This window comes from Dendrobium catenatum, unplaced genomic scaffold (assembly GCF_001605985.2).
Source record: "Dendrobium catenatum unplaced genomic scaffold, ASM160598v2 fragScaff_scaffold_260, whole genome shotgun sequence".
In the NCBI taxonomy this organism is placed as follows: Eukaryota; Viridiplantae; Streptophyta; class Magnoliopsida; order Asparagales; family Orchidaceae; genus Dendrobium; species Dendrobium catenatum.
In genome coordinates this window covers 189807-215724 of record NW_021318722.1, presented here as the reverse complement: position 1 = coordinate 215724, position 25918 = coordinate 189807, and the positions used below count along the sequence as shown (strand labels likewise).

The 25918-nt window shown below is 34.8% G+C and overlaps 2 protein-coding genes across 3 annotated transcripts; both read left to right on the top strand.

Annotated features, from left to right (window-relative positions):
* Nucleotides 1-4089: 4089 nt before the first annotated feature.
* LOC110105714 (CBL-interacting protein kinase 24) lies at nt 4090-4976 on the top strand (the record flags this gene model as incomplete). Of its 2 annotated transcripts, none has more annotated exon segments than XR_002304174.2 (3): nt 4090-4146; nt 4222-4309; nt 4496-4569. XR_002304174.2 is itself a non-coding variant. In XM_020835319.2 (3 exon segments), coding segments are annotated over 3 exon segments (246 nt in total), but the record flags the coding sequence as incomplete, so codon positions are not given.
* A 16726-nt stretch (nt 4977-21702) lies between these two features.
* LOC110105677 (EIN3-binding F-box protein 1) lies at nt 21703-25569 on the top strand. The gene is made up of 2 exons (XM_020835278.2): nt 21703-21976; nt 22793-25569. The coding sequence occupies exons 1-2, from the start codon at nt 21952-21954 to the stop codon at nt 24766-24768; spliced, it is 2001 nt and encodes a 666-aa protein (XP_020690937.1). The 5' UTR covers nt 21703-21951; the 3' UTR covers nt 24769-25569.
* Nucleotides 25570-25918: the final 349 nt, after the last annotated feature.

The window sequence follows — 25918 nt, the reverse complement described above, 5'->3', positions numbered from 1 at the left end:
AAACATAATGTGTAAACATAAGTTTCCTCCCTCAAACCTTAAAAGAAAAACCATAGGCAAAGCATGTAGCTAATCAACACATCAAGCATTGGTTTTTTATAAAATCCCTCACTTAAGCCATGCTAATACCACTATATATACACTAGAATTAGGATTTCATCCAAAAAAACTAATTCAATTCTTTGCTCACCACAATCACACAACCCTCCTTTCTCCCCTTTAGACTCAAGTTACCAAACAATCATTCATTGGATTTTTCTAATTTAAAATTTAGAAAACAATGATTCTAAGGCTAAAATTCTTGTTTAAAAAAATCTCCCTAAATAAAAAAAGAACAACACACTCAAGGGGTTTCCTTTTTTCATGATTTTTGGAAAAACCATAACTTTAGGGCATGCAAAAATATCTCCTAAAAAGAAATTCGTCTTCACAAAAAAAGTTCCTAATCTCAAATAGAAACTTTTCTACAAAGGCATTTTAATAGAAAATCAAAATCGGATAAAACCCTAGATTTCAAAAATCCATATTTTATAAAAGCAACTCACATTAGGGTTTTAAAAATATCACATTACCTTTCTCTAAGCTTTTCTCAAAGAAATTCAAGTTTTCTCTAAACCCTAGTTTTCATTTCTTAGAGAAAACTCAATGGAAGAAGGAGAAAACTCTTGCAAAACATATACCTTAGTCTTCCCTTGAATTTCCCTACAAGATCCTCCACAAACGGCCGCCGGAACACACCTCTTGGATTGCCGGAAACGCCTCCTACCCGACGCCCCTCCTTCCTCTCTTGCGTTCGGTTCGGGCCGCACGAAAAGAATGGGGGACCGAAATGTTTCGGTCCCCCTAATAAGAGTGGAATACTCTCTTTCTAAGCTCATTTACCTAAAAGCCCTCACTTAAGTAATTTCAACCTTTTAAAAGCTTAGGGGTAAAGTTGTCATTAAGGGTTTTCAATAAATTTTAATTCCCAATATACACAAAATCCGATATGGGTTCTATACATCAAAACGATCAGAATTTTACGCTCCATTTTATAAAATTTATTGCGTCAAATTCCGACAACTTCGAATTTTTTTCACTTAAAACTCGTCGCGGCTCTTTGAAAAGCGTGCGAAGCCTAAAACGGCATTTTGCGAGTTTTATAAGAATCAAGGGTGCCATCAAAGGAAAGGTCATCTATACGGATATTCTTAAGCAGTTGCGCATTGTTATCACCCCAAGTAGGATCTACAGGTTCTCTATGATGCCTAGGGTTGTTATGACGGTAAGGTTCTCGTGGTGGTACGTCTTTGGGTTGACCTTCTTCAACATAAAGGGACGGTGGTCTAGACAGAGTGTAAGGAGCATGATTCCCTATCCTTTCTATGTGATCTAGACGTTCTTCAGCTTGACGGCGAAATTCAGCTAAGTCAATTTGGGCCTCTCTAATTTGTTTGGTAATAGTTCCAAGTTGTCCTACTATTAGGTCTAGAGTTCGCTGAATTTGTTCCGGGTCCATTGGGATACGCTAGGTGACAACTAGGGATACTAAGGTATAAAGGGCAGCACCAAAACCTATATGCCAATGCAATTAATGCTTCCTAAATGATGTTAAGGTGTAGTGGACAGCAAACAAAAATAGAGAATAAGATTCCTAAATAAAATGTTTTGCAAGAACTAAGCCTAAATAATGCTAGGACAAACTCTAAGTTAAACCCTAACACATGCCACTACATGAACCATGCTCTGATACCAAGATGATGTGAAACATGTATGAAAACAAGAATTGCTTTGGAAATTAATAATAATTTGTAATGATTTGCCAATTGTAAACCTTATGTTTCACCAAGTTAGATTCCTGAATTTCCAATTAGAAGTAATGTAATAGCATGTGGTTACAAACGAGATTAGAAGGATACTTGCAATAACAACAAAATAAATAAGTAAAACTAACAGCAATGAATAACAAAAATGCATGTCTTAACAAATAGATATTTTCACCTTTTGTTCCCTCACTCTTGCTCATGAAAGTAATGTCTTAGCTGAGGTAGAATATCAGCAACCCTAATGATGCCACTAAGAGACAAGTGGTACCTACAGTATAGCTCGCCGGAGAGTAGTCGGAGTTGAAGACTTGTTGGACGGTGACCTATGATCCAACGGATGGAGGAGAGGTGATGGTTGCCGGCGGCCGATAGTTGAAAAAGAATTATGTCCACGTAGTCTTCCACGGATTTATCGAACTCGGAATCGAAATCAAAGAAGGTTCATCGACATTCCACGATCTCTCTCTTCTTGGGGACACTTGAAGGTCGACGGCTTGTGGAGAAAGAAGGGAGGGAAGCCGGCGGTTTGGGGAGGGGCTCAGGTAGGGGAGGTGGAGGGAATAATTTAGAAAATCTGAAATCTGATTTCAGGTTTCTAAAGTGAGGAAGGGAATTAATTTTGAAATTCAAAATTATCCCAAATATGGCTAGAGGGTGGGGGGTGGCTAGGGAGGAATTATGGGGGGGTTTAATTAGTGTTTAAGGAGTAAATTGAGGAGAGAAAAGGAGAGAGAGAGGGGGCTGGCTATGTGGGGAGGGGAAATATGAGTTTATGTTCAATGTATGTGGGCCCAAAGGAGTTAATTATTGGTTGGAATCAAATCTGAATTTTAATTTCAAATTTGATTGATTTAGGGAGGCTTCCTAATTGGGTTTTAACAATAGGAAATTACTTGAAATTCAATTATTTAATTGAATTCAAATAAGGATACTTTCCTAAATAACAGTGGGTTATTTTAGGAAGGTAATTAAAAGTAATTTGAATTTTGAAATTCAAACTTTATGGGCTAGGTAGGCCGGCGGCTGGGGGAGATCTAGGGAGGGAAACCGGCGGTTGGTGGGTGGACGCTGGCTGATGGACTGGTGGGATGGGATTTTTGGCGGCTTGGAGTGGAGGCAAGAGGCCAATGGGCTTGAGGAAGGGAGGGAACGGCTAGGGGGGGGGATTGGCCGGCGGATGGGCTGCCGTAGGGGAAAAGGGTAGGTCGGTGGTTGTGGAGGAGGGAGATGGGGGAAGGAAGAAAGGAAAATACGACTGAGAGGTAAGACCTTTCGACGACTATTGGGTATTATTTTGGCCCTCTCCTAGGATTTTCTCTTCTCTCCGAAGCACAAGCAATAAGAGAAATTTTTTATTGATTCAGCATTCACCTCATACAATGCAAAAGACCTCTATATATAGATCTAAATAGTAAAAGAAAAAGAAAGGCTCAAATGCTTTCGGGGCTACAACAAGAACTCACTAATCATAGGGATAAAAAAGAAAAACTAAAATGAATATATATATATATATATATAAGCAATACATGAATACATCAAAAGTAAAGGCTCCAAATCATAGCCATCTATCTACGATTCCTCGGATGATACACATGTCAAAATCTCTGGCTGATGTCCCCATCAATATCTGTATTAGTTTTGTGCCCACGTTATATTTGTAATGGACCTTTGACCCACATGTTGAAAATATGTTATAGATTTCTATTCTTAAAAAATAATAATTAATAAAAAAACTATGAGACCACTTGATGAAATAGCTAATTAACAAGAAATAAATTCATAATTTTTCTTTTGGTGCCAACGATTTTATTCATAATTTTTTTTTTGGGGCCAACGATTTTTTTTTTTTTTTTTTTCTTACCTGACAAACAATATGATCACTAAAAAACAAAGCATAAACAACTATAATACAAATTATATTGGTATTTTCTTCCTTACTCCTGTCCCTCTCCTCTTGCCCTCTCTCTCTCTCTCCATCTCTATTTCGTATTTTTCTTTATGCTGATTTAGGCTTTAGTTGGGACATCATTCTTACTGCTTTTTAAAGCAACTCTTTAGTAAAAAATGTTTTAGACAAGAAATTTTTGGACTATTGGACTAGAAAGCAGTAACAAAACTATCCCAAACGAAGCCTTAATCTGTTCTTATTTTCTTCTCTTTTTTTATTTTATTTTTATTTATTTATTTATTTATTTATTTATTTATTTTTCTATGAAGGGGAATATGCTAACAACCACTAAAGCTCTATCTGAATTTGGTTTAACATCTTTCTTATTGCCCTTAGATGAGACTAGAAGGAGTTTCACCGAACAAGATGAGCCAGTTTGCTGTTGTGCTTGAGGTGCATGATTTCTATCTTTTATAATTCACACATTAGCAATTTATTGAAGCTTCAACCTTTTCTTTTCTTGATGAGGTGATAACATCAGGTTTTTGAAGTTGCTCCTTCACTGTTCATGGTAGATGTTCGGAAGGCTGCTGGGGAAACTCTTCAGTACCACAGGGTCAGTTTTTAAATCTGTTTAATAAGGTTTTTAGTTGGAATATGTTATATTTGCAGACCAATGTATTTCTTTTTGGAATACAGTTAACTTGCAAAAGTTGACAACTTACTAATTAAGATATATTTTTTTACCTGCGCCAAAAATGCTTGAGCTTAATGATAGATTGGTTTGCTTGGCACCTTGCAGTTCTACAAGAATCTTTGTAGTAAGCTGGAGCATATTATTTGGAAACCAGCAGATGGAGCTGATAAATCTGGTATTCTGAAAACGGACGTAGCCTCCATTAGAGAAGAAGTGTAGAAGCGAATAGTGAATAACCTGAATGGATGGCTTTGATCACCGATGTTTTGAGAGTACAAACTAACTTTGTTTAGGATCTGTATAGATCATGAGTGTATTCATCCTCAACAAAGTTGTTCAGGTACATTCCAGATCACAGATTTGTAGCTCCATATTTGTATGAGCTTGCCAATAGCAAAATGCAGGAAACCTATGTGTAGAAAGCATGTTATGTAGCTGTAACTGCTTGTAAGGAAGTTGGTGATGCCTAAAAGGGTTTCTCTTCCATGACCTATTATTATTATTATTAAACTGCTTTGGTACAGTTAAAATGCCCATTTATAATTTTCATCTTTTACAATTGGGATGCAAATATTTCATTTTTACATGACACGCTGCTTCCGATTACCATCTACTGTTATTTAGAAATGAAGTTACAGCTTGTGAATGGGAAGAGCACTCTCCATATGAAAGGAATATTTTATCCTTTGGTCGGATATTTATTGTTCATCTCTTTTACAAGGGAAGATAATAGCTTGTGATTGTCCTAGTCGAGAAGCACTCTTTGCTGTCTGGGGTTTGTTTCCTATTTGACTGTATGCATTAAAGGTGTGATATGTGCTTCTCATTATTACGCATTTGCTTTTGGACAGTAAAGTCGGAGTCAACTTTCCGATAACTTGATCTTTCAAACTTTCACAACTTGATCTTTCAAACTTCACAACTTGATCGACTAGCTCGTAATATGTGGTGTTGAATGCCATGCAGCGGTAGGGCACCATTTTATCATTGATGTTGTCGAGCAATAGTTGCGCTAAATGTTCTTGTCATTATGTCATGCTTATCACTGACTTGTCTTTCTTTTTCTTTTTCATGGTAAAGATAAATGGTACCGATTTTCTAGGTTTCTCTTGTGACTTTCTTGATAAAGTATTTCTTCAGTCTTAGTGAAGCTCTTAATGGAGTCATTAGCCATACTCGATTATGGGCAACATTTGCAATGAGCTTCTCGGCATTCTTACACACCATGGCTACTTTCTTTATTGTTGATGAGTTAACTAACTTGCATTTGTATATATAGGGAAGCAGGCTGCGCTACCCTCAGGTTTCACATATACCCAACCCTCCGAATTTTTTTGCACATTTGGCTTTGGAGTCGGCTGAAGTTTGTTCACTTTGATGACCCAGTTGTTGCTCGTACGCCTTTAATAGTTGTTGGGTTTTTGGCTGGTGTTATGGTTGAATGGCTAGAGGGAGCACCTTTTCCAACATCTACATCAATGCAGTCATTTACCACCATGGTCGTCATCAAGTTGGCCATATCATTTAGGTGAACATTGAGTTCGGTAAACTCTTTTTTTTTTTTTTTTTTTTTTTTTTTTTTTTTTTTTTGATATTATTTGTATATTAAACCCTAAATCATATTAGAAATCATATAAATTTTATAACCATTTTGAAACCTAAGTTTAAAACTTATTTAAACAATTTTAATAACCATTAGAAATCATAAAATGATTCGAGCACTTTCCTCTAGTATGGAATTAACTCATTTGAATTCATTTGATATGCATGCATGTCTATTCTAAAAATACATGTAGAGAGAAATTATAATATTTGGGTCACATTTAGAGCTAAGATCGTGATGGAAAAAGTTGTTGGACAGTTCAATATTTTTTATATTCTTGAAATGGTAAAAAAAATACTTTAGATTTTGGAGTTATTTGGTTAGAAGTAAAGTAGGTATAAAATATTTCAAATACAGGGGTTTTGAAAATATTTTTATTTGGTTGGATGAAAAAGAAATAAATGTAAAATGAATGAAGTAAATTTAGTGTTAATTATTTTAGTTTATTTTTTAAGGTAAAGTAAGTTTGCCTAGTTTTGAGCAAAATTTATTTTCACTGCAAGCAGCTCTCTTGCTGTCTGTCGTCTATGCCTGACCACCACCAATTTAAATTTGATAGGGAGATATCCGAACAAACAGGTTTAAGAAATTCAATTGAGAATGAGATCTCAAATGGACATATTTAATTGTAATCAGATCAGGACAATATTAAGGATCGTATCACTTGATCGACCAAAGTCCTAAAAGAAAGGATGTCATTGGAGGATAAATTTAATCAAGTGATGGAGATTTTTAAAGTTTACTAACTTTAGAATATCATTTTAGACCCAATTTATCATCCCGGCCCAGATCATCGTAGGAAACTTCAAGAAACATTGGCAATTTATAAAAACACCTGAAATTCTTTATTGATTTGATCTTTATCATATATAAATAATATCCATCATAACATCTCTTGAGATATCTCCCATTTATATGCAATATGATATGATCTCCTTCGCAATCAACCAACTGGTAGGAACCTCCTTTGTAGACCTTTTTCGCCACAAATGGATTGTAACAAAAATCTTTTAAAATGAAAAAGTTATGAAAATTTGAATTTCTATTTGAACTAGAACATTTTGGTGCTATGCTTTGTAGCATTGCGGTGCTATATTTAAAAGCACAATGGCAACAAAAAACACAGCTACAATATTTGAATCTATTTTCAATAGTAATTATGGATTCAACATGCAACGCTTTGACGGATTCATATATATAAGCATTAAAGTATCATCCAGCGCCACCTCCTTCCCATTTATTTGTCTTGCTCAAGAAGAAAAAAGAGGGAAAGGGAGAGAGTTTTGATCTTTTTCATCCATTATTTCAATTAGGAAAAATCTTTTGATATTTGTAAGTTACCTAAATCTTATTTTAGTTTTCAATTATTTGAGTTTGATGGATTAATTCTCTCCTAAATTGATAAAAATGCATTTTCTCATTATTTAACGAATTTTTACCATGCAACTTTTCGTATATGATAGCTTTGGATTTTATGAACATTTTAACTATAATATTATTGAATTTTATTGGGTAAAATGAAAGTTATGATTTTCTGAAATTAATGTATTGTGTAAAGATTTTTCGTACATTTCTATATTTCATAGGCCAATGCATTTCATACATGATATTGGCTTGCATATTATTGAGAAAATGATATTGATTTAAGTTGCATGTGATATTTATATAATGAAAATATTAAGATCGATGCCCAACTGGTTGATATTTGGGGGCCAACTTGAGATTGATGACCAACTAAGTGATAGTCGGAGTTGAATTAAAATTAATGAACAACTGGTTGATAGTTAGGACCAACTTGAGATTGATGACCAACTAGTTGACAGTTGAGGTTAAAGTATGACTGATGACCAATTGGATGACAATTGGGTAGAAGGATGATCGATAATATTAAAGTTGGATGTTATGTCTTGCTAATCATATAATGAAACATGTATGCATTGATAATATTGATAAATATAACTATAATATGTAGCATTGATAGATAGATCATGATGGATATAAATACATATATAGATTGCATATAGTTCATATGATTGAATAGATAATGCTAATAAGACTAGTGATATTGATGCTTATATGTTATGATTATTCTACTGATTTATGAATGATTTTAATATGATTGATTTATGAATTTATTGATTCTCGACTACTGATTATCAATATGATTTTTGGTTTTTGTTTTTTATCATTTTGAGCCTTGTGAATGATAATTGATCATTTATGAGATTGAATGTTATTAATTATATTAATTAAATTGAGAATGCATATAGATTCTTTAAGTCTTACATTGAAAACATTAGTGAATTTGAGTTATTGTTGGGCTTTATCATTCATTATATTGATTTTAATGATTTCAGGTTAGGGAAGGAATTATGATTAGGATTAGGTGGAGTGAAGTTGTCAGTGATCCTCATATTTTCCTTATTGTATTTTATATTTCTTTTATTCTTTTGTAGTCAAGAGCTATTGATAGATTAATGATTCTACTGATCTTTTGACTATTATATATAATTTTGATAGTGAATATATAGAATTATTTTTTAAGTATATAATTTTAGATGCTTACACTGGATATATTAAAGATTTATAGAAGCTCTAGTATATTATTAGAAGATTAATTAGATAATTCTTTCAAATTTAATCTTGGGATGTGAAATGGACCTTCCTAGGTTGGCTCGAATTTATCACCCATCCTCTGATGAGCCAAGATAGGCCTTCTTTGATCAAGGACCAAGTCTCATACTTAGTAAGTTCTCAGATGAACCAACTTATCATGTGCTTGAATCATTTTAGCATTATATAACTTGAGATTATGTTGAACTTATAAATGCTTCTCTTCTAGACCTTCAAGTTCATCTACTATGACTTTAACATTTTGTTCTTCTGTAATTTTATAACTTACTATAATGCATAATAAAGGTAGTTGTTCCTCCAAAGGAAAAACAAACTCAGCTCCAAAAATCTATTTACTTCACAATAAAGATAAAAAATGACAAAACTCCTCTAACTCCCTAAAAATACACAACTCCCACTACCTAAAAATAAAATAACTCACTCCTATAAAAATCAATCTGAACTTCATATCAACTCAACTAATATATACCCAAAATAACACCAAATACAAAAATAGATAATAAAATCAAACTGGACTAGACCTCCACTACCTATTAGAAATCTCAATGTTATGAAAATAGATCCTACTAGCTATCATGCCATCCACCAGCGCTCAAAATATGTCAGAGAATTCTTCCTAGTTAATTAAAGAATTTAATTTCTCCTCCTATGGGCCCATCCACCTGCGCTCTGCCTTTCCATCTAATAGAAAAACTATCAATGATACTTTTCTCTCAAGATGACACTACATATTGTTATACAGTTAAATATCTTCTCCAACCTCATCAATCAGTCCTCTGCTACCCTAGGCTCAATAATGCCCTTAAACATCACAGGCTTCAATCTTGAAAACATATACAAATGTTTATTTGTATCACTAGATATAACAGTAGGAACTCTACTCTATGTGTCACCCATTATTTGTATTATTAGACTAGGAAATTATGAAATAATATCAGAACTGAGTATTAGAGTTATACTATGTATAGGTGCTACCTGATTAGCACTCTGCCATCTGTCATATCTAGGTCTAGTACATCTATATCACATAGAACCACTACATGATACACATACACATGAAAATAAATAGAGAATAACACTCATACAAACTCAAAACTACCCTGCTAAACTTATATACCAATTCATATAACTTCATTTTATGATTCATTATCCAAAACTATTATTCTGATACCACAAAAAATTTACCACAACCCAACTTAATGGATAGATCCTATCATGTTGAGTTGTGATAAGCAAATCACAAGATAAAGTTTTGGAATGCTTCAGATTTCATCTTCTTATATACATTATAAAATAAACAACAAATTAGGGAGTTCCTAAAAACATCCAATGTATTGAAAATAAACTCATCCAAAATTTTTTTTTTTTATTTTATCAAAATATAGACACAAAGTTTACATTGTAGTGTATATATATATATAGTTATAGAGAGCTGAACAAAATAAAAGTTAGCCATAATTATATAAAAAATAAAATAGAGAAATACCTATAAACACAAATCAAATCCTAAAACTGCTAATCAAGTGGCTCATTCCCTTTCCTAGATCCTAAAAACTATAAGCAAAACAACAGCAAACTATAACAGCTTTGTAGGTCACAAACATCGATCTAAATTTTCAAATATTCATTTTATTAAATATTTTTAATTATTTTCAAAGTGCAGTATAATAAATCACTAGACTAAACAAATTAATAAGAGCATAATAGTTGTATAAATTAAAATAATAATATTAAGCAATTAAATAACTTAAATTTACATCATAAAGTAGCACATAATTGCTTTCTCTAGACCTAATCAAAATGTCAAAGGATTTTGACCCCTTATAACTATCTTTATGTTTATAACACTAGAATATGCTTGTAGGAAATAGAACATGGCTTATAGCCACAAGAATATAGCTTGCTAGTCACCAGAATATACCTTAAATGCACCAAATTCTTAAACCTAGACAAAATCTTAAAGGATTCTAGATCTCTTATATCTCTCATTTCTAGTCACAGATAGAATTTCAAAGAATTATTTTCCCTTATAAATTTCATTCCCATTCATAGATAAAATCTCAAAGGATTATAGCTCCTTATATCTCCCCAGTAAGACACATATTTCATCACATCATCACATTATAGAAAGTTAAGAATAATTAGGTATATTTCATAATAGCACAGGAATCTATAACGGTAGGCAACAAAAATTTCTACTAAGTAAAAATAATAGTTTTAAAATATAATCAAATTACTAAGTATTATGTAAAAAATCATTTTAAGACTTTAATCGTACAACAATACTATTTTTAAAATCAAACTTATTTTTTATTCAATAAAAACTATACAATTCCTAAAAGCACTGGGGGAAATTTCCATTACTATTGCATTGCATTTTCATTATGTTATTGTATTGAGAAGTTCTAATGTGATAAAAAGTGCACTCTCTAATATGTTATAAGAGCTCTATATATTCTATTCGTGCCCCATCTATCCAGTGTGGATGTGGGTGGGATTTTGGTCATACTTGTTACAAAAAGGTATGGGAGATTATATAGTATAATTCTATTCTGATTCTAGCCTCACTTGTTATATGCAAGTGTGGGAGGTAAAAGAGAAGCATAAGTGAAAGTGTAATTACAAGCATATATCATGATATGTGCATTATAATCACTGCATTGCATTTGTATTAATAAAATATATATAAGTAATAATCTAAAATAAATGTTGAAATTTTTGGACCTTTGTATGAACTTTGATGAATATGAAAGTCAAGTACAAGTGAATCCTCTAATGACAGATATTCAAGTATTTGGAAATCTGCATGAAAGTGGCTCTACAAATAAGTAAAAACTTCAAGTATGCACTGAAATATTAAAAAAGTTATGTTTTACCATTTTACTAGTATGCTATTCATTATTTACTACTTTTTTAATTATATTAAAATTTTATCTTTTAATTTAGATATTGATATATGTGATGTGTTAGGGTAAGAGGTCTACTAAGTTAGTTGTGCTCATTTTATTTTTTCTGAAATTTTGGAGAAAGGTCCAACGGAGTAGATCAAGCTTAGAGGCAGGATCTTTAGATTCTAAGTTTTAAGATATCATTTTTGTAATCCAGTATTTACTTGTTTTGATGTATAGAATTTTTGGACCTTGATTAATTCATATGGATTTGTAAGTGAAATGAAAAGATTTTGTACTGCTTTTATTAATTAGATATTATAGTATTTATGGTTGTTCTATGATGATTAACCAATAATTATAAGTTTAGGTGTTCCAACCTTCCACTAGATCCTAATGCGTCATGTCACATATCATCTTTAAAAAATATATTTCTGATTTTGAGAGTAAAACGTATATATATATATATATGAAGTTGAAGTGCACTCGAATTTGATTTATAGAGAAGAACTAGAAAGGATTTTGGGCTATAATATTAGAAAGTTAAGGAATAAGCATATCAAAATGGGTAAGGTGCAGTAATAACATATGAGAAAAAGAGAAGCCACTTGAGAGAAGTTTGAGATGAGACAATTGTACCCTTATTTATTTCTCTAATTTAAGATTTGGAATATCGAGGATGATATTTTTTTAAGGATGGGAGGATTGTAATACCTACTATAGTAACACAGTTTTTACATATTCCAACCTAGACTTATAAGGGTTACTCACTAAAATCTCGGCATTCATGTTCATTATGTCTTTCTGAGTGTTTTATAGGCATATGGGTGTTAAATATTATTTTGAAGTTAGTCCCTAGGATCTGTGTATACATGTAAAATTTGGAATTATTCTCCTATGAGCACTATGGAGTTCGGTTGGCAGCACTACTAAATAGAGATCTCTAATCATTTTTGGAAATTCAACAAATATTGCAATGTTAGGGTTGAGAGCTACGACGCTATACTCTCATAATGAAGTGCGATGTGGAACTATAAGGTCAAGCTTTACGATGCTAGGTCAATTTTTTATTAAAATATCAAAATCCACCATTCTCATTTTAATTAACTTCCTCTAACTGTTTAGAGAGAGTTTATTTTACACATCACCGATCTATTTTCTACCGTCAGCCCAATTTAAATAGTTGTTCAGATCTAAGGAGGTTACATCTTTCAATTTCAATTTTCAAAATTATGAAAAATTTTGAATAAATTTATAATTTTGTAGCATAAAAATTAGGATAACTTTATATCCACTAAACTTTCATCATGTAACTTTATGTATGTTGTAAATAAGAATTTATTATTCTGTGCGGAGTCCGGAGGGTGTCCGGAAACCAATAAAAATGTGTCACGTCACCGCATTGCTGGATACCCAACTATGTACCTGCACTAGGTACCGTTGGGTACCCAATGTTTAATCGGACGGTTCTGTCATCTGGTGTCTGTACAGAATAATAACACATAAATAAGATTAATCTAAACATTTGGGTATTCCTAAAAAAATTTTGCCTGATAATTTAAAAAGTGCATTATTATTATAAATATAGAAAATATTTTTAATCTCGAAGAATAATGTTGCGGTATAATTAAAGGTTCAAAATAATATTTTGAATAATTCTAATAATTTGATGAAATTGTAAAATTCAACTCAGTAGTTGAATTTATTGCCTACCAATAAAGTTTTTTTTGATATATTTATATCACTACAGGAAAACACGCGAATACCGTCGGATGTTCCGGCGGAATTTTTTGCGTCGATAAATACGACATTTGTACCAGCGCATAATGCAAAGGAATATTAACGACGTTTATTCCGGCGCACCTTGTGATAGAAACTTGCCGACGTCCATTGCGCCGGTAGTAACGTCGAAAATTAGCAGCTTTTCATTATTACCGACCGAGTTTACGGCAGAATATGTCCGGCGCATTACCGGCGAAGAATACATTGGCTATTTTAAACTCAACGACTTGGAACCGACGAAATGTGCACCGAAAAAAGTTCCGGCGTCCGGGATGCCAAAAAGTCCGCCGGCGAAAGCCCTATTTCCAAACACGGCTCGTCTGGCTGCTTTTTTCATTCTGGTCTTTCTCTCGCATCTTAGGTCTCTCTCTCATCACCCCAGCGTCGCCCACCTTAGATCACCGTCGCCGAGCTTTGTAGACTTTCACGGGACGTCGCCGACGATTACCACCTTCGTCGCCGGCGAAAGGAGACCGGTTTCCTAAAATTTGACCGTAAGTTTCCGCCGCCTCCCGATTTTTTGCCGCCTTCAGATTTTGTCGATTGTAAGATTTTTTTTTCATGTTATTTCTTATTAGACATTTGCTAGATGATGTACATATTAGATATTTTTTGTATGATAAATTTTTCAAAATCAATTTGGATTCATGCCGAGTAGGTCTATTATGGAAGCCATACTTTTATTGAGAGGTTTGATGGAGAAATATAGAGAGAATAAGGAGGATCTACATATGATTTTTATTGATTTAGAGAAGCACTCAAGAATGAAAGACATTAACAGATGAATTCATTAATGGGGTGAATATTTTTATTCAGCAAGCGAAACAACTACTCAGCTTCATATCAGATGGAATATTTTGATGTCCATGTTCTAAACATAAAAATCTAGTGCACCTAAGACCAAATGATGTAACTATTGATCTGTATCGCAGAGGATTCATGCCATGGTATTGGTATTGGACTTCTCATGGTAAGTACGAGCCATATTTTAATTCTCAATGCGGTCCTTCTATAAGTACTAATGTAGCTGAGGCTGAAAATATCTGATCAAATCTTGAGTAATTAGTTCATGATGCAACAGGAATATAATTTGAACAAAATACATAAGAGTTACCGAATAAAGAGGCACAGAATTTTTATGATTTGTTGCATGCTGACCAGTAACTAATCTAGAAAGGGTGCACCACTCACTCAGAGTTATCTGTTGCTGTGAAGATGTTAAGCATCAAGGCAGAATATAATTTTGCTTGTGAATGTTTAAATCAATTCATTGGGCTGCTAAAGGAAACCAATCCGATAGATAATTTAATTCCTACAGATCTATATCGGACAAAGAAGTTAGTTCCAAACTTGATTTGACATGCACAAAGATAGATTGTTGTGTTAATGGATATATGTTATACTTTAAAGAAGATTTCTCAGAGATTGCATGCCGTCATTGCAATGCATCAAAGTTTAAACCAAAATCTAGAAATAGAAGAAAGCAGAAGGATGTGCCTGTCAGTAGGATGTTCTACTTACCAATAATTCCTAGACTACAACGGCTATATGCATCTATGAGATATGCTGCACATATGAGATGGCATAATGGTTACATTCCGCAAGAAGGTGTTATCACACATCCATCAGAAGTAGAGGCTTGGAGACACTTTGATCGTACACATCCCACATTCGCGGCAGAACCAAGAAATGTCAGATTAGGTTTATGCACAGATGGTTTTACTCCATTCAGTCAGTCTACTACATCGTACTCATGTTGGCCCGTGATACTCACTCCTTATAATCTTCCTCCAGAGTTGTGTATGACTACTCCTTATATGTTTATGACACTTATCATTCCAGTGCCACATAATTTAAAAGTGAAGATTGATGTATTCTTATAATCATTAATTTATGATTTAAGTTTATTATGGGAAGCGGGAGTAAGTACATATGATATCTCCACCAAACAGAACTTTACACTAAGAGTTATAAAGACAAAACCAAGGAGAGTAATTGAGAAAACCACTTCAATACCATCAGCACATCAAGATGAGTTTATGTCAAATTTAAAAATCTTTCAATCAATATGGATGACCAACTCAGAATTAATGAGAGCGAGTTGCAGTTAGAGGAGCTAGATTTAACCATAGATGAAAGTAATGATAAATCTGATAGTGCTGGAAATGTATCATCATATGAAAGTGAATCAACAAATGATAAGTTAACATAAGGTAAATTAAAAATTTTTGTTACTTCACTGCAATTATTTTATTGTTATTGTACTGTATTTTATTTTATTGTTACTACCGTGTTATTTTATATTATATTTTTGTTATAACTAATGTTTCTAATATTTCTTATTTATTTATGTGCAGATGACTTCAGGTGAAGAGCCTAGCAGAGGATTGATCAAAAATATTTTTAATAGGTGCACCAAGAAGATCGCTACAGCTGGACCACCTAAGCCAATACGTACTATGTGGACCACTTCGCCTCAGCCTGCTATATAGTCTCAGCCTGCTACACATACTCAGCCTACCACTCAGCCTTCACCCATTCTTGGAGCCGGTAGCCCACAGTTCTACTCAGTAGACCCCTGATTTCCCTCACCAGATCTCACGCAGAGTACTCCTTTCTACTCATACTACCCACCCCCACCTTATGATGGTGCCCCTCCTACTTATCCATATCCACCATATGTTCCACCATATTATCCCCCACCACCCCCTTAGCCTGCTACAGGTGGACCTTCGACACCAGCTACACCATAGTAGGCGACAGATGGTCCAATATTGATAGCACATGAGGGTGACACGTACGTACATTCTCTTTTATTTAAGCTAACGAACATATTTATTTTATATTATATATTTTTCTCTAATAACCTTATTTTTGTAGGTTCTACCCATCAAAACAATCGACACATAAAATACGGGACATTATACGAAGCAGATTTGACGATCTTTATGTTTCTTGGAAGAAAGTCCCAAAATAAGTTCGGGAAATGTGGTTTAGAGAGTTTGAGGTATTTTTGGGTATTATTTTTTATGTTATGTCTAATTAAATGATTTATTCTTTTTTACTTAAGCTAACAAACATATATATTATATATTGTATGTATTTGAATGCAGAAAGATTTTTGTTGGTTCCCCCAGCATAATGACAAAATTAGAAAGAATTTTGAGAAGCGTGGGTCAACTCAGATGCGTGACATGTTCACAGACATTAAAAAGTCTGGCGAGCGACCATTGTGGATTGGAGAGACTATATGGGCTGAGTTGAACACTGCTTGGGGCAGCGCAGAGTATAGCAGAAGGAGGGATCAAAATTGACAGAATAGAGCTTCTAATGTTGGGGGCTTGGGTAGTTCCCTTCATATATACTAGCGGCTCCATTCCACATATTAAGCACAGGCGATGTTTGGTAATGAATTTAAAATGTTTTTTTAAATTTTTCTTTAATACAAATATTAATAGAATTATCTTAATTCTAACACAAAGAGATGCTGGGTAGAGAACTAACTACTGTGGAATTGCATAGTCACACTCATAAGCGATAGGAGGATCAACAATGGATTGATGAGCAAGCAAGAAAATCCCATGTAAGTATGTGTTTAATAATTTCTATTTTTAGCTTAATTATATATATTTATATTCTACTTTCATATGAGGAGTATACACGGCTTCGAGAGAGTCATGTCGCATTAGGTGAGGGCTCTTCTAGCAACTCTGTGGAGTATTCTGAGTACCAAATCTGGTCGTAAGTCATTGGAGGAATGTAACATGGCAGAGTTTATGGTTTAGGTTCGCAAGCTCAAGCATACGAGGGGATGACCTCCTCTACTGCATCTAGCTTCGCAGCCAGTTCACATGAGTCCTTACATAGTCAACAAATAACTGCCCTTCAACCAGAGCTAAAAAAAGTAAGAAAATCACAAGCTGATTGATAAGTTCAATTACAAGCATAGGTTCAAATATAGATGCAAGAGCAACACAATCAGTTGTTTGATGAAATGCGCAAAATGAGGGAGCAGTTGAGTGGAAAAGAGGTAGCTCCAGCTGAGGATGAGTCCACAGATTCAGAGTTGTTTAGTTTAGTCATATGAACATGTTTACTTTTTTGAATCTGTGTTATTGAACAATCTGTGATGTTTTTAATATTATTTGGTTGATGCTATTGAATAATCTGTTTTAATAGATATTTATGTTTTTAAGTATATGTTGAAGTTCTTGAGATCTGTGATGTGTAGATCTGTGTTGTGGAACTGTTATTGTATTTATTTGTATATGTTTGCAGGTGTAGAAATCCGATTGTTGGCTCGGAAAGCAATTTTTTTTTGTTATTGCTACAGGTTTCCGACGGATTTAGCGTCGGAAATACGCCGGAAACAACGATACAACGAATCGGTGCAATGATGTCGGCGTTTTATTTCCGCCAGAAATACTGGCGGAAAATGCGCCGGAAATAAGTCGTAGCTTTAGTTACGGTCCACCTTACAACGTCTTATCCGTCGGAGTTTCCGGTGACTAAAGGACGTCGAAAATAAGTCGTAGCTTTAGTTACGGCGAACCTTGCGGCATTTTATCTGCTGGTATTTTCGTCGGATATGTATGTCGTAAATTCTGGCGTATATAACGCCGGAATAATCTGTTAAGAAGCGACGTTTTGGCTAACACATTTTGCGCCGGTAATGCGTTGGAGAGTGCGCCATAAAGGTTTCCGACATCTTAGAAACATCGAAAGACATTTTTCGACGTGCACCAAACCGGCGTACGTATTGCCGGTGGATACGTTCTACCAAAAATACCGGGTTTTCCTGTAGTGTATTTGTTTTACTTCAATATATATATGATTGAAATGTGTGATTATGTAAAGATCTGGCATTAGAGTAAATTTTGTTATAAGGGATACACAAAAAGTCATAAGGATCTGGATTTTTATATATTTGATGTGCGCTAAGCATTGGGAGTCATAAGGATCTAAATTATGATATCTATTTTTTATGGGAGGTATAAGGGCCCAAGAAAAATCTGTTATTTTTCTATTATGATATATGGAGTACTTATTTATCTATTTTCTCTGATTTATTATTTAGATTTCTAATAACTACAAGCATTATTCTGTTCAATATAATGAATTGTTATTAACTGCTTTTAAAACTTAATTAAATGCATAATAAGTGAAATATTTAAAAATTTAGATAAATGAATGAGACCAACTAAGCAGTTTTGCACATTTCTATTTTGTATTTGTTTCAGGTTTTGGAAGGGGGAAAGAGCCAGTTAAGTAGCTGTAGTCTCATGTTTTGATCTATTTGAGTGTATAGATTTTTATTATTATTATTTATATAGTCACAACTATTTATTTATTTATTTGTTCTATTTTGATTTGAAGCAATACATTGTGTATAGTTGTTGTTGTTGTTGTGTGTGTGTGTGTGTGTGTGTGTGAAGAAATGCAAATAGCATTGAGTACATGAAAAAACTATTACAAACTATAACTAAAATAAACTATTAGGCATATCTTTCATAATATTGGAAAAGGAAGCCTTATTGAAAAGCAAATAAAGCATAAGAAAAATATTTGCAAAATAGAAAATATCATAATGAAAAAAAAAATATCCACTACTCCTCACTTTAAATCAATTAGGGTGTTAGGGACACCAAAAATGAGACAACCAAATATGTTGATTAGTATCCCAGAGTTTCCAATCAGGTAAAAAGTGAAAAATAGAAATAGTTCAGAATTCCATTAATCTAATTTCATATTGCAAATAAGAAATTATGCTAAAAACCTCACTAAAAGAAACATGACAACTCTCCAAAAAGATAACAATGACTTGTAAAAGAAATTCTACAGCCATTTGAGAACACAAGAACTTCACAACATCAAAATCTCCAATATCCACAATCTCCGCATCATTCAAGCCTACTACAAACAAGCCTTGAACTTCTGAAAACAAACCATTGACCTCTATATAGCCTTTGATAGAATGATTTCCCACTTTAAGGCTTCACCATAACACCTATGAAGTTCTGATCTATCTTCCATGGAAGATCCAATCATAGCCATCCAAATGACTACAGTAACAACGACATCCATAATACAATCCGCTTGAAACATACATCTTCTTCAACCATTAGCTTATATATAACAGAATTCCACTTCATCCCATCAACAGAACAACTAGGAAGACAAAATATCTTCCATGGACTCACCAAACAAATACAACCAAAAAACTGTAACAACGCTGGCATTCAATAACCAAACCGCAAGAAACAAAACCTCTACTACCTCAAAATTAGATGAATACATCCTTCAAACAGCTAAAGAAACAACGACACAACTTTGCCAAGTGGTAACAGCATAATCTCCAAGAGTCTTTAAGAAACCATACGATATACTCCAAATTTCAAAGATTACGCTAACATCCTAAATTCCATTCCTCAAATTATGAATAATAGTCCTAAAAAGAAGACGGAAGATCAACACTAGATCTTCAGAATAGTAAAAATCGCCTCTATAAGCTAAAAACCAATACACACAACACATTCGTAAACCTGAAGAGATCAAACACTAGGAATATAATCAAACCAAATCTGAAATCAAGAAAAATAATAAACGCGAACAAATCCAAACACCAATTATCACTTGGAAGAACAAATCATAACGAAGCCGAAAAATCATTCCAAGAATTGTCGAAGGCCACACTGTGCTGACAAAGATTATCCTCCAAAATCCCCTTTAGATTTATAGTTCCACCAAAACCATTCAAGATTGAACTAGATCTTACCCCAGCTGAATATCCATACCAAGAACACACAATATCCACACAAAGCTGACGGAGAACCTTCACCAAGCAAAGTTCCGCCCAAATTGCCCTCAGGAATGTCGATATGCCAAAATCATCTTCATCCAAAACAAATCAGGTCTTTAGGGTATATCCATCGGCCACTCCATGCCAACGTAGATCCTCTGAACGCAGGAGATCTACCAAAATTGCATTTCGATTAATTGCACCACCAAAAAAGCCTTCAGCCAAAAGCAAAACAAATATTGATTCAGAAGAAAATCCCCACCAAGGACCTCCGTCAGCCACACCGGGCCGACGGAGAACCTCCTTTTGCCAAAGCTCCACCAAAATCGCCCAAATCGCCTTCTCCACCCAAATCTAAACAGAATTGTAGTGAATGAAATTTTGGTGATGTATAAATATTTTGGTGATGAATGTAGTGAATGAAATTTTATTGATACATTTACTTTTTCTACTTACTAGAAGTTAATTAGAAGCTTCGTGGTATGATAATTTAAAAAAAAATGAAAAGCCACCTAAACTTTGACTTTATGCTTGATCTATCATTATCCAATGTGATATGACATGTCTTGTCCCTAGGTCATATTAGGTTGGGTTATGACACTATGTTTATCATTTTCTTATTATAATCATGGATTTATGGCTACATTTAAATATGACTAAAAAAATATGAACACTAGCTATCTTCGTTTAAAGGAGTTCAAAGTGAAACTTTATGTAGGGATCACTCGAAGTCGACGACAAATGTTGCTTGGAAGATAGTCTTATTGCTTGGAAGATAGGGATATTTTAATAGCTATCTCATTGGAGCATTTATAATATCATTAAAGACTATACCTTATATTGCCATTAGAAGAGTAATTCCATATAAAAGTAACTTTTAGATTTATTTCTTCAAGAAAATAAATGTAGGATATAATTAGTTAATTATATATATTATAAGATATATTAAATCGTATTTCTCTATCTACATTTTTTCCAACAATCACATATCCTCCCTCAAATGATCAAGGAAAAAAAATAACCTTTATAGTAATTTACATCTTCATCAAATAATTGACGGACATCCTTGCATACACATATTATTAAAAAATAAATTTGAAAATTTTATTTATTGCAACTAAAAAAATAATCACGTATCATAGTTTTGAGATACTCTAATTAATTTTAAATTTTTATTTATAAAAAAATTGATCCATTTTTTCTTAATCAAAATAAAATTAATAAATTTTTATATCTGATTATCACATTGAGTGAAAAAGTTAAATCATTAATTGCCCTTTAAAATCTACTGTTTTAAGTTTTGCATAATTAATAAATGAATGAGAGGCCATTAAGCCTACAGCAATTCCGCTTATGTAGTTATATGTCCTTAAATTATTTTCCTCTTAAAAAACAGAACGCGGAAAGCTAAAGATACATTGCACATTTTAGAGAGAGAGAGAGAGAGAGAGAGAGAGCTGGCAAGTTCCATGTATCTGCCCAAGTTGCATAATTTCAAATTACAATTTGCAAATTAAAAAAGAAATCATTCCATCCGTCCGATCCATCGGTACGCTCAGCCAGTCCCCTTTGATTCTCTTAGCTGTCTCTGATGGCAATATAAGAAATTAAAGCACTCAGAACAGTAAGATCATTACCACCACCACCTTATCTCCCTGTCTTCCATCAGCCCTTCAACTCGGCGGCTCGTTTTTTGCCCTATTAGGGTTTACGATTTCGTGAGCGCGGCGGGAGCTGTGATGCAATCGGCTGCTCGCTTTAATTTTCTTTCCGTTTTGTTGGTCGTGATTTGCTTGCTTCTTCAGGCATCTTTTCAGGGTGCGTCGGGGTTATTGATCTTGTTTAGTCAGCACCCATGGCGGCGCTTCTCAACTTTCCCGGTAAGAATTTTTTTGACTATCAGAGCCAAGGGGGATTGCGTATCTGATCGATATGCATCAACCGCTGTTTTTTATTTTATTTTATTTTTATATTACGAATCCGTCAGTTTTTCGTGTTATTTGACTTTCGTTTTGGTAGAGGATTCCTTTTAAGATACGTATATGTTTTTTTTTTTGTAAACCTTATTGTATGTTTCGAATTTGAGAGAAAGGAAACTGAAAGGAGGTGGGGGATCTAGAGTTAGAAGGGCATGTTCAAAATCGAGCTCGTAACTGCACGAATTTCCGTTCATTTCTTCATTTACATTCATCCATTTTCTTTATTGGATCTATGAGATAACTTTTAATGAATGAATAAACTTTCTTTGGACGGTTTAAATTTTTATTGGCATGTCAGGTATAAACCTTATCTCTTTTTATCTGCAGATCAATTCATGTTGAGGGTTTCTTTTGTTTTTTTTTTTATTAGGGTTTTAATATTGAAATTTGAATCTTTTCCACTGCTTCATATGTTCTTTACTTTGATTATTCTATATGGCAAGTGTAAATGTTCTAATTTAAGGAAATCTCATAATCGTTTCTTCTCCCGTTATGTTTCTGTTCGTGCCTTGTTGTTTAACCCCTCCACTCATTTTTATTTTTCATTTGTAACGGTTTAATATTTCAATACTTCCCCTTTTTTCCTATGTGGCGATTTGACTATTTCTGCTGTTGATTGCTTTGCTTCATATCCATCTTCATTTTATCTGGACTAGGATAGAATTCAAATGGTTATTTCTGAATGGATTGTTTATCTTCCTGCTTTTGCAATATCAGGTGATGATGAAATCCGGCTCAGGGGAATGTTTTGCTCACATTTCATGGACTCAAGTCTCTTCTTGTCACTTGCACCAACCGTGGATGTCTGTTATTCTTCTTGGAAGAGGTCCCGGGTCACTGCACCTTCCATCATTGGGGAAGAATTGATGAAGACTGCTCCTCTATTAAAAAAGCAGCTGACCTGCTGTTCCATTGATGCTCTCCCCGACGAATGTCTTTTTGAGATCCTCAGAAGGCTTCCAAGAAGCCAGGAGAGGAGCATTGCTGCATGTGTATCCAAACGATGGCTCATGCTACTGAGCAACATCCAACCTTCCGAAGACATGGATGTGGTGCAAAAGGGAGAAAATTTATTGAGATCTTCTAGAAAACCTCTTCCCGATCTTAATTATCCCGAGCCTTTGGTATCAGAGCTGAACTCTAGCATTGAGAGTGGTGGGTATATAACTAGATGCTTGGAAGCAGAGGAAGCAACTGATGTTAGACTAGCTGCAATTGCAGTCAGTAATTCTAGTCGTGGTGGGATTGGCAAACTGAAGATTAGAGGAGGCAATTCAACTTGCAAGGTTACTGATGCTGGGCTCTCTGCCATTGGACGCGGTTGCCCTTTACTCCGTGTTTTATCAATCTGGAAGGTTCCATTGATCACTGATGCAGGGCTTGCGGCTATAGCTGATGGATGCCCCTTGCTGGAGAACCTTGATCTTTGCCAATGTCCCTTGATCTCTGACAAGGGATTGATTGCTATTGCGCAAAAGTGTCCGAATTTGACCTCTCTGACAATAGATTCCTGCTCAAGCATCTGCAATGATGGTCTCCAAGCTCTTGGCCATGGTTGCTCGAAGCTAATTTCTATTTCAATCAAAGACTGCCCACTTGTGGGTGACAAAGGAGTTTCTAGCTTGGTTGCTCATGCGTCTTCGTCCATAATGAAGATAAAGCTTCAGAATGTGAATATTAGTGATGTTACACTTGCTGTCATTGGGCATTATGGAAAGGCTGTCACCAACATATCTCTTAATGCTCTGCAGAATGTAAGTGAGAGGGGCTTCTGGGTTATGGGGAATGCCCTTAACTTGGTGAACTTGACATCTTGCACAATCTCCTGTTGCCCTGGTGCTACAGATCGGGGTTTAGAAGCTATTGCCAAGGGTTGCCCACGTCTAAAGATGATGTGCATCAAGAGGTCCCCGAACCTTTCTGATGCTGGGCTTAAATCGTTCACTGGCCCTGCAAAAATGCTTGAGAGACTGCAACTAGAGGAATGTAATGGGATTACACTCGTAGGTGTTTTTGAAAGCCTTCTGAACTGTTGTTCTAGGTTCAGGGGTCTGGCGTTAGTAAAGTGCTTGGGAATCAAAGACATTTCTTGCCATCTGGAGGAGCTTCCGACATGCATGTCACTAAAGTACTTGACAATTCGTGATTGTCCTGGTTTTACCAGCTGTAGCTTGTCCATGGTTGGCAAGCTCTGCCCCAGCTTGCAACAAATTGACTTGACCAGGCTTGTTGGTGTGACAGATGCTGGGATTCTTCCGCTATTAGAGTGCTCTCAGTCTGAACTCGTTAAGGTGAACCTTGAAGGGTGTGTGAGTTTATCTGATGCAAGTATTTCTTCTCTGGTTAAGGCACATGGAAGTTCCCTGAAGTTTCTTAGTCTTAAGGGGTGTAAGGGGATCACTGATAGAAGCCTCCTTTCTATCTCAGCAAATTGCTCAGTGCTGAAGGACCTTGATGTTTCCTGTTGCAGCATCAGTGACTTCGGAGTTGCAGCAATTGCATCTGCCAAGCAGCTAAACCTCCGGACCCTTTCTCTTGCTGGTTGCGCTGAAGTTACAAAGAAGAGCCTCTCATTCTTGGAAAAAATGAAAGAATCCTTGGAGGGGTTGAATCTTCAACAGTGCAAGCTGATCAATACCCATGTGGTTGGATCTTTTGAGGAGAAGCTTTGGTGGTGTGACATCCTCTCCTAGTTCTGAATGAAAGGAGAACGGAAGGTTGGAAGACTAGAATCAAATCATGATTTGTGTGTTCTTATTAAGTTCCCAACAAAAAAAAAAAAGGGGGTTGGTAGTATAAGCAGTCCGCTAGGTTGTTTTTGGCTCATCGCAGTTATCCGTGAGCTTCTATATTTTCACAGTACTTTTCTGCCAGGATGAGGTGAGTTTTCCGGGGATTGTTGCCATTCTCTCTTATTTTCGCAGAATCTCTTCGCAAGGGAGAGATCTGTTTCTGAGGGGTTTGGCTGACATCAATTGGTGTGTTTTCCCTTGCTCATCTTTGGTTCCTGAGATAGCAGTTATAGTTATTCCTTGTCCTGGTTCATAGTGGCTTTTCAGTACTCTCATGTTTAGCATATTTATATACTCATGTGTCATTTCTAGTGGGGTTTTTTATATAGGGTTCTGGTGTTTAGCCATGCTCCTCATATTTGACCATGCTGGTTGGTCGTGTTCTGAGTCAGTTTTTCTAATATTATTCCAGTTGTTAGGTGCAATGCCATGCTTAGTTCTATGTTGGTTTTGTATGGCTTGATTGGTTGTCTTGTTTGATCGCATGTGCGCAGCTCCGTTTGGAAGCCTGAGTTTTGTTGGGGGGGCTTGGTAATGGCAGCTGATTTTTTAGCTCGCCTTGACAACTCTCATTGGGATGTTTTTTTAGCCGAGCTCCCCTTTTTTTACAGGCTTCTAGCCAAGGACTGTGCCCCTGTTAAGATGCTGTCTTCCTGTAAACTTGGTCATGAATAAAGATATTGTCATCCTGTGATTTCTACATTTCGCAGCCTTTTATATATATATATATATATATATATATATATTGTGATTTCCTTTTATTTAATAGCTTTGATTAATTGACGTGGCTTCATTTTTTAGAATGTCATTTGATTCTCAACCATAATGCTAGTGATATTAATTGACGGGGCGTGTATAACAACAATAACATCAAGCTTTTATCCTATTACATAGGATCAAGCTTTTATCCTATTACATAGGATAATTGCATGAACCATTTTTTTCATTGTCCTATATGTTGTCGATTATCTACCACAATCTTTAATTTTTTCCATCCAATTGCATTGTTGTTGGGCTTGTTAAAAGGGATTTTAAATTGCTTGCTCATTCA

Bases quoted from the DNA above. Each gene is read 5' to 3' on its own strand.
- LOC110105677 (XM_020835278.2), top strand. From the start codon at position 21,952: ATGGCGGCGCTTCTCAACTTTCCCG. The intron at 21,977-22,792 runs GTAAGAATTTTT...TTGCAATATCAG, and splicing joins GGCGCTTCTCAACTTTCCCG to GTGATGATGAAATCCGGCTC.